Below are 14,449 nucleotides of genomic sequence, written 5' to 3'. Positions count from 1 at the left end.
CTGGTTCATGTGTAGTTGCCAAGTTGTACAAGTAAAGTGTGTCTAGCATGGAAGGCTAGCACAAGAGCATTCAATATTAAGCTGTAAATAAAAAAAATTTTTTTAAAAAGTATTGAGTTTTAGATGAGAAAAGCAAACCCAAAGGAGGGAAAGAAGATAACTTAAACTTCAGTACTAAGTTTACCAATAAAAAAACAACAACTTTTTTTAGGTGTCTTAAATTTTTAAGACACCTATAAAAGATGCGCACTGCAATGTACAGGTTCATAAAAACTGTATTGATACCATTCAATATGTTGGATATACATTTTGGATACTTATCAAAGTGCAGCGATTATTTCTACTCCAACAAACAGCACTGTTAGGTCAATAGCTTGAGCCAAAGCTTTCTTTGCCACTGTTTGAACACAGGCCACTGTGCAGATGTCTAATCTTGATTGACTGCAGAGCTCTTCCGACCTGGTACATTTATAGGTGACTTTAGGGGTCAGCTGCTAAATCCTTGTGCTCTAAGTGTTGGCTCAGTGAGTCAGCTTCTTCCAGGACAGAATCTCATGATCTCTGAAATTATTTAAGTTTACCAGATGCAGCTCCATGGCCCCATACCATTGAGAACATACAAGTTTCCCAGTGTCATACAATTTTGTTGACCAGTGTCCAATTGAGGTGTAATGCTCCTGCAGGGCCTGTTGTCCATTCTACGAAGATTGAAGCAGTCTCCAGAGCAGGAAGTGCGCTTACTGCTGTTAGGATTGGATAACGCTGGAAAGACCACTCTGCTAAAACAGCTAGCTGCTGAAGATATCAGCCACATCACCCCTACACAAGTACAAAATGCACACAAATGCAAATCTGTTTTTCACACCCCATTTTTCTATCTTCTAGTCAAACAGATATCCAAGTTATGCATAAACACGCCTCCTGCAAAGACTGAATAACACATTAAGCATGTATGTTATTTTTTAACAGGGCTTTAATATAAAGAGTGTGCAGTCTTCTGGCTTCAAGTTGAATGTTTGGGACATTGGAGGACAACGCAAGATCCGTCCTTACTGGAGGAATTATTTTGAGAACACAGATGTCCTTGTAGGTTTAGTTAAACTGCTTGCAAAAATAATCACACGTTAAAAAAAATAGCAACTTTATAGATTGTCACCATTGTGTAATGTTTTATCTTTGTTTATTTATCTGTATGACTGAATTGTTTGCAGATCTATGTGATTGACAGCTCAGACAGGAAAAGATTTGAAGAGACAAGTTTGGTAAGATATGAAACACAGTTTCTTTAAGGAGAAAGTGTAAAAGAAACATTTTTTTCTGTTGTGTTTGCACACTTCCTTTAGATATTCTAGAATATAGAAAACATGTCATAAAGCAAGACCTGTACTTTGGATAATTACATAAGCTAAAATGATGACCATATGGCTTACCAATATTTATTTACAGTCAAAAGTGTTTCTTATTACGTTCATCTGTCCCTTCAGGAGCTTGCTGAGATACTAGAGGAGGAAAAACTTGCTGCCGTGCCACTGCTAATCTTTGCCAACAAGCAGGACCTGATGACAGCTAGTCCTGCGTCAGAACTGGCTGAATGTCTCAACCTGCACACCATCCGGGATCGCATGTGGCAGGTGCAGGCCTGCTCAGCCCTTACTGCTGAGGGAGTGCAGGTAAATGCAGCTCAAACAGTCTGCAAATGCAGCACAAGTTAAGGCAGAGTTTGCTGCATAGTGGCAGTGACTGGTTTTGTGAGGAAGTTTGTGCATTCAGAGTATTAATCATGTATAAAGTTAGTTGCAATCTCCTTACAAATGTTCACTGATATACCACCATTAGTGTTGACTCACAAGCCAGCAGCATTCTAGCTGGGTTTAAATTACTGCAGACATCACTTGGTATCTTTTTCTGTAACAAATATGTTTACTGCAAGTCAAAATATGAAAATGCTTTTCTTCTCTTGGATATATAGATAAAAATACATTTCCTACACATATATAGTGGATTCTGCTCCCCTTAAAATTCTCATTATTTCTGAAGAAACAACCTTCAGAGTTGCATGTGTGATTAAAAAATCATCAGTATCCTGCTAAACTGTAAAAATTATATATAGTTATGCCATATTTGAAAATGATCTGTCTTTGTTATGACTATGTGAAGTGGTAGCAGTAGTGTCAGCTAGCAGTAGCAGTTCTTTTTATATGACTATAAACACGCTGAATAATTCAGTTCAATCAGTTTCATGAGATCATGTGCAAGTTTGCACCTTGTCTTAGTTAATGGGGAATCTGTCAAAATGTAATGTAATGTTTGTGGAAGTGTATCTTAGCAAACAGAAATTAGATTTCATTGACATTAGAAACAGAGGGGTTGTTGCTTATCAGACTGAAAAAGGTTAAAAACATACATTTTATCTTATTTAATATTAGGCCTAAAGGGATGATAAACTTTAAGCATTAAAGATGGGCAAAAACTGCCCTGCAGTAATTCTTTCAACACACCAGTTTAATCTCTATGTTTAATAGCAAAATTACTACTTGTGTAATTATTTCTTTGTTTGTTTTATAGGATGGAATGACCTGGGTTTGCAGAAATATAAAATTTCAGAAGAAATAGGACAGGAGCCAAAGCAAACTTGCAACTGCACTTTAAACTTGACTTATCCAAACATTTTTAATAAAAGCAATATGTTTTTCTTTTTCTTCTTCTATGACAGTATGGATTTGTCATTTAGTTTACATTTGGCAGTAAAAAACATTTTATAAATATTTATTTTTGATACACTTGTTCTTTATGGTAACTTATTATAATTATTGTCTGTATAGTTTATATATGTTGTTTTGTTTAAATTGTTATTTCTGCATGCAATTTTTGTAATATTACTTTAATCCAAGGCAGTAACTTTGTGAGTAAATATGTTTGGAGTAGCAGGAGCTAGACTGGTAAGCGCTATGGGCCTGCAGGTCTACCTCTTGAAAACTAGAGGGCAACCTTGCACTAGTGTTTTCTTACACTACCCCATGCTGAATTATTACATCCTTTTTTTTCTATAGGTGATGTGGCATCCTGCACCATCTTTGATTAGTTGATTTCACGATCAGGTTGTTTTCACTTCCTCCAATAATGTGCACTATGCTTTATTACTAGCCACAGTGTGTGTTTTTGGTGTTCTGTAAGACAGATTCCAGGCCAAACACACACATAGCATTAATCAGCCAAGATCCATTAAGTGACTCTTTAACATTTTATTCATTCCTACTTCTCCCACTGCATGTTCTTCTTTGGTATAGATAAACTTTACATCTTGAACAAAATTACCATAAACATGAGCACCTGCATATGCACACAATAAATAGACCTAAACACATCTCTCATGCTTACGCAAACCACATAGAAACACCTTGGCCATTCAATTACTCAAATTCTCACCTTGTTCGCCATGATTTACCACAAGAAAATTGCATTCTCTGTCTATTTTTCTCTTTTGTCTTTTGGAGCACATTTGCCACAAACCCCACTAATCTGAACTGGATGAGTGCTCCACTTTGGTCCTATGGGGCATTTACATACAAACCTTTTCCAGTACTAATAGCTCTCCAGTACAATTTGCATTTATATAGTCCCCTTCATACCAACATGATTTGGCACCTTTGCCCATGATAGAAATAAACCTCCTCTTTTGGCCTTGAGTTACTGCCCTGCTGCTGGTGCTGTGTGTGCACTTGTGTGTCCCTCTTCATATTTAAGGTTGGCTGATTTTAATATGTCAGAGCTGCTTGGTCCTCTGATGGAGACTGGAACAAGTGCAGAACCCCTTGGAATGGGCCTCATAATGATTCAGTTGTGAATTTGGGCTTTGGTCTCATGTTGCATGTGCATGTTTTCTGCTGCAGTATATTAGATTTTTGTTGATACAGCAGTGTGGTAAACTTGACCAGGCCAAAGACTTATGAGGTAAATATTAAGCCACAGCAGATCTAGTTGCACAAACTGAAAAAGGATTCCTACACTTTTTTATGCAAAGCTGCTCTAACTTTGGTAGCAAAAATGTATGCAACCTTTTTATAAGGTTCAATATTTACAGATGAAAAAAAGAAGATAAATAAACAAATGCAAGCCTACCATGCGAGTCTGACTATATAATGCCCTCTCTTTTCCTTTGGATTGCTCAATCATTAACATCTTATCTATGTTATAATCTTTCCACCTGTAAAAACATACTCCTTGGCACATAAAAGTAATCTGATAAATCCTTCCCATTTTATCTACCAATAGAATGTGATTCGGATGGCCAAGGCTGTGAAGTGCCCTTAAATCCCAAATGAATAAAATTGGATTTGCCAAATAGAACAGTGGATTTGAACGACCAGTCCTCGTTACCTCTGCCTTCATCATCAGGGAAGCAGTCAGGCCTGCAAAAGGCCATAAATCACGGGACTTTCCCAGCTACTCAGGCCACACACCAACCTCCCACACAGGGGAAACGAAGGGCAGAGTATGATTGACTCACCGGGCCAATGACACAGGGAGAGGGAGATCCTGTGACTTAATTAAACTGTTTTAATTCAGAATTAGACTGAAAGAAAAAGAAAGTCATTATGGCCACATTTTGTGTTAGCTTATTAGAAAAAAATGTCTTCAAAGAGCAGTTTCAGCTCAAGGTAAACTGTTAAGTAGTCAGGAATCATGATATCTGGTTGTGAAGGTACGTTTTATGTGTAGTTTGGTTCATTGGCCACTGATTTTTAGTCTGTCTTGCCTTATAGTTGGCATTTTTTTTCTCTGTGCATGTTTGTGTTCCTTCCAGGCAATCTGCCTTTCTCTAAAAGTCCAAAGAGAGACTAAAAGTAACCGTGTATGGTCGATTTTCTCTTTGTTGGCCCTGTGAAGCACGCAACCAGTTCAGGATGTTCTCTGCTTCTTGTTTGATGTAATCTGGTGAAAATCACATCTGAATTAAGCCTGAATATTTCAAATCTCTGCTGCCTTTTTCTTCTAAAACCAACACATACTAGTGCTTATCCAACATTTCACAACACAAAATATTTCTGCAAATAAACAGGAAATCAAGAATTGGTCCAGAAACCAGGACTATTATATTTTTGGTCATTACATTAATGTTGCTTTAAGGTATTTTTTTTAGATGGGATATTAGTTGTTGGCACTATGAATAAGACCTATATTTGCAGGATTTGAAAGGAAAATTAAAAGTCAGATAACAGAGTAGTAACACCTGTAATACATCTGAAATAAAAGGGAAATGTCAGAATGATTTTTCTGAAATATAATAGTTTTCTTTATGAGTCAGAATTTCTCACCAAAAATGATTATTTGAGGCCCTTTAACCATTCTTATGGGATTATTATGAAAATCATAAGAAACAATTATAATTATTTGAACAAAGCAGAAATCCGTTGTGTTTAAGTTTGTTCCATATAAGTGTTAAATATTAACCATGGGATTTCTGTTGCTTTAAGGTAAACACTTACTTTCACGTGCTTTCATTGGCAACAAAGATGCAATGATTAACTGCAAGTCTTGGTTTTCATAGCTAACTCAATGTGAAATCAAAATGGAGCCTTAGTTGTTGGATACATGTTTGCAATAACTATTTCATATTGCTGTATTTGAAAGTTTAAAGTATTTTTAACAGCTCCTCTGTTTTGAAATGAGTCCTACAAAGTATCAAGTTTAATGAAAGGTGACTTGAAAATTAAAAGAAATACAAAAGATAAAAATGCCTTGATGAATCATTGACATGTGGTTGATTGGAATTTTAGGAGGAAAAAAAAATCCAATAGGCTGTCCTCGTATGCTCATGTGTTGGTTTTATGTTTCTGTATCAAGTGCTTGTATATTAATATAAAAAAAAAAGTATTTATGTTGATAACTTCATATATGGTCCTGTTATTGCATAATGCTAATTATTCTCTTATAAAATGTTTTTATTACCATTTAACTGACAATAAACTTAAAGTCGACCAAGCAGTTAATTAATAAATTTAGACTGAATAAGGTAAGCTGATTAATGATTAATAATTAAATAAATAACCTGTTGTTCGGATTTCATCCGGAAAAAAGACACTAGATACTTGCCCGCTGACAATGTGTCACCATAAGTAAACAATACATCAGTAATGTATACATACAGAACATGTTCAGCTTGCTTCCTCTATCATATCAACACAACAAAGAAGCAGTAAACTCATATAAATTGGTATTGGTCACTCTAATGAAACGAACAACAGTACACTATTCTTCTCCAACACATTATGTATAATTGGCCTCTTACATTTTGCATTTCTCCTTGAAATTAACCTCCTTTGTAAATGATATATCCCACAAGTAATATTTACAATATTCAGAATAGTTTCTTAAGCTAACACAACCTCCATCCTGCCTCATTCCCAAGCCAGTCCTTTATTGATAAGTAGAGAAGTGCCAGTGCTCGATGATAAAACAAACAACAAATGCCCACATTCCTCTCATAGCTTCTTTGATGTGTGTCTACCTCTGCAGGACATTTACCTCTCCCAAGTTCCTCTTCATGATAATCAAACAGCCGAGTCATAAAAACAAGAGATGGGGACTATAAAAATGATCAGGGAGCTCTTTCAGCTGGGAGGGACAGAAATTCACACCTTAGAGAGGGTCACTTTCAGAGTGTTGAAGGGGTCGGCGTGGAGTTCAGCTTGGGAGGGGGTCTGGGATTGTTGTTTGATGCTTGTGAGACAGAAAGCAGAGAAAGGAAGATAGTGTCAACACAAACACAGATATAGTGAGGATCTAACGACAAGAAATGACCAATATGTGTTGAGTATTATTTACTATGCTTCATGTTTCAGCCGGTTCACAAAATTACATAACCCTCTACTCACCTGGATTTCCTTGAATATGTTGCTTTTATATCCCTGACATCCCCTCTTTTGGGACTCAGCAATTGTGCATTAAAAGAAAATAATCCTAATCATGATAATATCTCAGCAACAATCTCAAGCTGCTCATTGTTCACTTTTAATTTATGAGTGTGTGAAACTGTGACATTATGGATGGTTGCTTGTGTTGTCCTGCTGCAAGTATTTGTCGATTTGAACTCCACTCTTACCTAATTCTCTTTATAAGACAAACAAACATGTCAGAAAATGTTTCTAACAGTGGCATTGATTTTTATTTGTGTCCATGTACATCCAGTGCAAATTACTGCATCTGGACATTAATCATATCTAAGAAAGTGAAAGTAAATCCAGGAATCAATAACTGCTGGGTTGGTGTCTCACTCTCCTCACGCAGAAGGTCAGAGGTCATACTCTTGACCCCTGACCAACCCTATCACTGGGAGGAAATAACACTTTCCATCGTTCCAAATTAACTGATTGGCCTTATCAGCTGACAGATCTGGTCCAATTGTCTCCCTCTGTCTCTGCTCCCCCCACACTCTTGTCTCTCTCTCTCTCCCTGGCGCTCATAATTTGACTTTTTATCACCCCTTACTGCAACAGAGACCCAGCCCCATCCGTCATTACACCACACGCTGACAGGTTCTCACACATGCTTGGATTTTTACATTTGACTCAATCCAGGAGCTTACTTTACTGTAACCGATTCAATATTTCTCAAATGAGCCGACCGATCTACATACACGCCACAGTGGATGGGATGATCTATGGCGTCGCCTTAATAGATTTCTTAGGCCTCAGAGCCCAGCTAGTGCAGGGGAAGGGGGTGTAATCTGTGCAATAAAAACACAATTATTCATTCAAATTGCTTGATAATTTATGTTACTCTCATATTATAAGGCATTAAGATAAATGTGTGTGCATGTCTGTGTGTTTCGAAGTGTGTATGTACTCTTATTCGTGGGTGTTCACCAAGAATAGACAGTCATGAATCTATTAGCATGGTATGCTTTTCATTTCATAACTACTAATTGTTCAAATTAGTTGCTAAGAAAGGTTTTCACACACACACATCAATATGATGGTAAAACACACATGAACATTTCCGTTACACACGACATTTTGTAAACCTTTGTAAAGCTGCACAGCTATCCACAAATTAACAAAGAATGCCTCCCTAACCGTACGACCCAAAAAGATGTCTTGCTCAAAGGCTGTTGTTTTTCCAGTTTCAGTTGCATTCTTCAAGACTGAATGATGCCAAAATTAAAATGATATGTCAACACATCCCAAAGGGAAATCCTGTAGCTATACTGCTACCGCTACCTGATACTACCACTACTAATCCTATAGACAGCAGGAAGATAATACATCTCTTACAAGCATTTCCACATTAAATCAAATGTGTTTTTTTGGCAAAAGTTTCTTTAAACAGAAAGCGGATGACACACAGTACTTTCTTCCACACACTTTGAGCCATAAGACACAGGTTTGACAGCTAGATACAGGTACACAACAATGTACTAAAACACTGTTGCCCCTTCCTGGTTGAGTTTAGGCAGTAATATCATTTGGTAATATTTACATATCAAAATTACTTGCTTAGAATAAAAAAAAAAACATTATGATTAAGGCTAAAGTATAGCTTTTCTTACCCTCTGCTTCTAATTTAACAAGGATGGGATAAATACAGGGAGGGAATTTCCCAGCTGGGATTAATGAAAGTTTAGAAACAAATTCTTACAGTACTGGTCTGGCACAGAGGGAATGTAAAAGGTTTCTTCATGTGACATTGTATTTTTAATGGATGTCTCAATTGCAGTTTTTAAATTCTTTTAGCATAATTATGTTGTTAATGCCTGCATCAACAAATGACCTGTGGATTTGCTTTTAGGATGATTACAGTCTCAAAAATTTAGGCCATTTGGAAAGTGCTAAAAGCTGAAGTTTCTGAATGGTCTTTTGAGGCTGGGTTCAAAATAAAGTCAATTCTTGGAGTCAAATGTTAAAATGCCCAACTTTACAGCAGGAATAAACATATTTATTGCCTGGTGCAGAAAACCATTTCAGTATATAGCTAAATTATCCCTTCATGATGGCTGTGCAGGGTTGAATTTATATATAACTCTTCTGCTTCCTATTCGAAATTATACAAATGATATATAATTTAGGTCATGACTGCTTTGAGAAACAGGTTAACATTGTGACCAATACACAGATAGATAAGAAGACTGTCTTCTGTATATCAGGGAGATAAATGCTCTGCACATCTGAAAGTCCCAAAGCAGTCCTGGGCAAGCTGCACACATAAAGCCACAGAAGTGCAGTCCTGCAGTTTGCGGTCCTGAAGGCAGGATATTTTAAAATGGTGACATGAGATCAATTTCCTTTACCAACGTAAAAAAAAAAAAAGTTTGTCAGAATAAATTGTCTTTAGCCTTTCTTTTTTTGGCATAAGATTCCATCATGAGCATAACATGCACAAGTTGAGCAAATGGTGCTAATTCCTCATTTGATTCAGTATTTTCACTGAGTGACAAGATACTAACATAACAGACTAAATGTATATTAAAATAAACATAATTTCCATCAGTTGGGGCAGTAAATTTTGTCAGTAACTGAGAGTATATTTTTGGCTCATTTTAGTAGAACAAGTTATTGTGTGCATGTAGTGCTGCAGAAATATCCACTTACACACATATGTAAGTCTCAGGACCACATCGGATTTAACAAACCAAGAACAAGTAACACAAATGACTTTGTTTGGCTTTTCAAAGATACTTTATCTTTAAATAAAAAATAGTGTATATATCCTGCAAAAGAGTGAATAAAATGCTTGTTTTATGTTGGTGGTTTCATTCTATAAATACATTTCAGATGAATACACAGGGATATTCATGCACCAATCTCTACACTGTTCAGGGTAACAAAGTATCAGCGTGTGCAGTGCACAAGCAAAGGAAAGGAAAATATTGTTTGTGTTTTTATTTTGTTTATATCTCCGTGTCTTTTATGCCCTACGCTCAAGCTTAGCGAACGCCAGAGAGGGTACAACAGAGGGAGAGAAGGAGAGTATTCTCAATTTCCTTCTAAAAAGAAAATTCATTTGCAGTTGCTAATGTAATGTCATCGTTGTGTTTACTGAGCGTGGATGATGTATAGGGGATGTTGCATTGAGTGAGACTGCTTAATGATGCATAGAATTAAGTCTGTGGCTTTCAGCTGAGCTCCCTTCTCTCTCTCTCATACACTCCTCTTTCTCCCTCCTCTCTTTCATACGCACACACTTTCCAACTACCTTCCTCTTCCCTTCCCTCCCTATCACCTCTCTTTTCGTTTAATCTCCACCTTCCTCCTCTTCCTTCTCCCCACCACACCAGCCTCTCTCTTTCGCTCCGATGCTGACTGTCTTGGACTGTTGGCCACACGTTGCTCTGTGTTCTGTTGCCTAACTCCATCAATCACCATGAACAGAGAGAGAAGTGTGTGTGTGTGTGTGTGTGTGTATGTGTGTGTAAGGGATGAGGCGATAAAAAGAATAAGATATGGTTGAGAGAAATGAGGGAGATGAAAACAGACAGTGGGCATAGATATTGTAAAGGACTGGTTTTAGAAACCTGGGGGGAAGTGAACAAGTGGAAAGACCAACTCTTACATTTAATGATCCACTGTGCACAGTACCAGTCCAAATAACTGTGTGCATATATGGATGCAATGGTGTTTTTCTGGTTCTTCCTGCGCGATAATATAGTGATGATTATGATGATGCGATTTTAATGCTTATGTTACCAGTTATTACCTGAGCGAGATGATTACCTGGGTGGGAGGATTGCGATGGTGGATGAGCTGCAATAAGTAGAAATGAAAACGATTTTCTTTCTAAATGTTGTGTTAATTTCACTCTAGTTGTCTTTGTTTGTTTGCTGTTTTTATTAAGGAGCTTGCTGAAATAATCAACACTGTATTTATTTAAAGTAGTTTTAGTCGATTCCCTATTAAAGCTTTGATTATAGGATGATTGTGGGTTTTAAGTGTTGCCTGGAGATCCTGCAGACATCTGTGACATTTAAAGCCCACTGGCTGCGCTTTTAGATTCATGTGGAAATTACAACCCATTCTGACGTAGGTGGTAAAGGTAAAAAAGGAAAATAAAAACAGCCAAACAAGTTGTTGCAGTCCCATGTACTTCCATTCATGAGAAAGTCTCTTTTCTTTTACCACCACAACATAATTTAAGGCTCATACTGTCTGGGAAACATGAGTGATAATGAAGATCTGAATAGATTTTTTTTTAAATCTGTTGTGCAATCAGAAGTAGATGGATCACATAATACATTAAAAACAGGTTCTTAAAAAAAAAAAAAAAAAAGCCATATTGTAAGAAGTTTAACACAAGTTAAAATAGTGAATTGATGAAACTGAATAGCACTTTCTCAAACCCCGAAAACTGAACTGATGTAATGTAAATACAAAAGAAAAGTATAAATTAAAAAAACAATTAAACAATTAAATATTTATATAATGCATTTTGTTTTAAACAAATCCCCTTTTGTGGCACTCATACATGCAAATGGTTTGACCTTCAGCAATGGTTCTGTGATCTTTATATATTCATGAACAAAGATCTAAATGAACTGTGTTTTTAATCACAATCCAACATAGCGAGTAGATTGTTAAAGTAAACTGGCAAGCAAATTTTCTACCCAATTAATATTTTGTTGCTTTCATATTTTATGAATATTTAGTTATATGTTCAAACTTTTATTAGTTTTTTTTTTTCATGAAAAGGCCCAAAACCAAAAAAAAAGTTCTCTGTCAGCTTTCTCTTTTACAGCAAAGCAAACATATTTTAGATTATTTATTTTGTACTTTAGCTTAGATAGTTTATTTGAAAAAAACATAATTAAATAACAACTTGTTGTGTTTTACTGATGGGAAAACTCTGCTACCAGTTAGCAAGTGTTAAAGTTAAAGTTCACTTCAGGACAATCACACATCTGCAGGAATAAACTAAACTGAATTACTTCCTGAATTGATTTGATCAATTTCACACGTTAGTTGTGTTCTCTGTCAGCCATAATTGAACTTGGAAGAATGAATTTGCTCACAGAGTGAGTGAAGCCATAGATTTGTATATTCTGAATGTAACAATACTCTCACATTCTCCAGAGAGCTAGCCAATGTAACCATAAAGGAGGTAGCCCAAAAAAATCAAAAGCTTGATTAATCTCTTTTTACTCTCACAAGATATTTGCAAATTCCACAATATTTCCATAAATAGTATGCTTTTATTACAGATATATAGTAAGGAAACCATCAGAGCATAAAAAATTGAGTTTGCTGCCTTTGTCAAAGTGACAACTACTGTGGTTTGGGATCAAACAAGGTGTACGACTCCTACCTAAGAGATCTGGGGAGAAATCTAAGGTAAAACTGAATAAATATATATGATGAATTTCCTGGATGAATTAAACTACAGTTAATAAACATATAGATTCAGTTTCAGTCGATAGATCATCACAAAAGTTGCACAGTTGAGCTTTGTTGTAGTCATTCTAGTGGACTCATCTGCACTATTACAATATGGACCAGGTTAGACTCTCAGAGGTCCACTGATGTAAAAAGTGTTGGTCAAATCAGCACTAATTTTAAGCTATTTGGTTATGGAGGATTTCATGTTTTGCGCTAATTACATCGGTTACCTTTTTTACTCCAAATGTGGTGTCTACTGAACTTTTTCATTACTTTCAAATACAAACTCAGCAACACACTAATACATCACTCTAAACATTAAAAAGTGCAAATTAATACCAGATGTTTTTTCTTTTTTGAGTTTACAACCCTAGAAAGGTTAAAATCATACTAGTATGATTTAAGTAAACTATAAATAATGATAATGAATGGGTGTGTTGCATATGGAGTGTATAAAATGATCGAGCACCAGAATTAGTTAAAAACCAGTGTTGCAGTAGTGGTTTGGGACTCACCTAAATCAAATTCTAATTTTGGCCTCAATAACACCTGGAGTACAGGTGTAACACTTGGAGTACAGATGAAACACCTGGAGTACAGGTGTAACACTTGGAGAGACAAACAGCCTCGTGTGGGTTTGAGTCCATCCTTTGTTTTAAGTATTGAATTTTTACTTGGTTTTAACACTACTATTTAACAGTGTGTTAAAAATACTTTATCGAATCTATGTATAAAAAACACTGGGCGACATTTTATTGATTGGAAATAATTTATCTAATGGTCTAAGTTAATACCTAGGTTAAAGCTCTGGCTTTGAAGTCCTGATAGAAGCATGCTACTTGGTAGTTTAGGAATCTATACTTACAATATGGGACACAAAAATTTTGTTTAGCACTATTTATCACAAAAAAGTACAAATATCCCTGCAGAAGCTGACGGTACTGAACTGCAGGCAGTTAAATAATGTTATATAATGTTGACTCACCAGAGTGTGGTACCTGAAAGTGCTCTTTTTAAGTTTGTGGGAGCAAAAACTCTGTGAGAAAATGTTGCAGCAACAGAACAACAGATGACCAGTCTGATATGTGCCTGAAATTGCTTGAGCTCAGCTAGAGATGTTGAGTTTGTTTTACACATGTCACCAACTAAAGATTATGCCTATATATACATATATATAGGCTATATTTTGCAAATAGTTGAAAAGGATAATTTAAATGCTAAATGATGGAACAATGTATTTTAATGCAGAGGCACACTTCTGCCTTGGTAAAAACTTTTTGTGACTAATGAGATATTAACCTGCTTTAAAAAAAACACACACAAGCTAACCCATTTTAACAGTGTGGTCTTTATTATGTGTGTGTGTGTGTGTTTGTATGTTGATTTTGCAGTTTTTCTTTCGCATCCTACCGCTGCATATCTCATTCAGTCACTCACTCCATTGCTCCCCTGTGATCCAGCTGTCCAGCCCATTCATCATCCCGCCACTCTCCCCCTCACAGAATTATTATTTCTTTGATGTGTTACTAGTTGAAAACAAATCCATTTTTCTGGCCATCAATTCATCATTTGGAATGGGGAGTCACACTTGAGTTGTAAGAGCAACCATATTTCCACAACTTGCCATGTCTACTCTGTGTTGGTTCCTGTACTGTATAGGTGTGTGAAACACATGTATCCTGTTGCGGTCAAAGCTGGATGGGAGATGAGTAAAATCAGGGGTAAATAGAAATGATAGAAAAAAAAAAAAGCAGAGGGAGGAGTTGTTGGAAAATGTGAGTGATGAGCGAGAGAAATTTGTGTGTGAAAAAGAGAGAGAGAAAGAGAGAGGGGGCTTCCCTCTTCTTTCAGTCGTCCTCCTTCACCTAACGTCTGAGATAATTTATCACTCTTCCTAGCTTGGCTGACAAACTATTTGCAGGAAAATGAGTTTTTCCGCCACGGATTTGTCCTCTGGGAATAGAAAGGGGAGCTGCTGTGTTTTTATTCCATCACACGCACACATCCAGATGTGTGCTTGTTCATGTGCACACACACGCACCCTTGTGAGATCTCCAGTATTTATTGGGGGAGGGGGAGGTGGT

At 36.5% G+C, this 14,449-nt stretch overlaps 1 protein-coding gene across 1 annotated transcript; it reads left to right on the top strand.

Moving 5' to 3' along the window:
• Window positions 1–671: 671 nt before the first annotated feature.
• On the top strand, window positions 672–2,613 carry LOC306768636 (ADP-ribosylation factor-like protein 3; the record flags this gene model as incomplete). The annotated part of the gene is made up of 5 exons (XM_079257044.1): window positions 672–827; window positions 970–1,086; window positions 1,212–1,262; window positions 1,485–1,670; window positions 2,566–2,613. 5 exons carry the CDS (start codon window positions 672–674, stop codon window positions 2,611–2,613), a joined length of 558 nt encoding a protein of 185 aa, XP_079113170.1.
• Between the last annotated feature and the right edge of the window lie 11,836 nt (window positions 2,614–14,449).

This window comes from Telmatherina bonti (genome assembly GCF_933228915.1).
Source record: "Telmatherina bonti genome assembly, chromosome: 17".
Classification (NCBI taxonomy): domain Eukaryota; kingdom Metazoa; phylum Chordata; class Actinopteri; order Atheriniformes; family Telmatherinidae; genus Telmatherina; species Telmatherina bonti.
The sequence above is the reverse complement of the archived record's forward strand: the minus strand, read 5'-3'. Positions and strand labels throughout refer to the sequence as shown.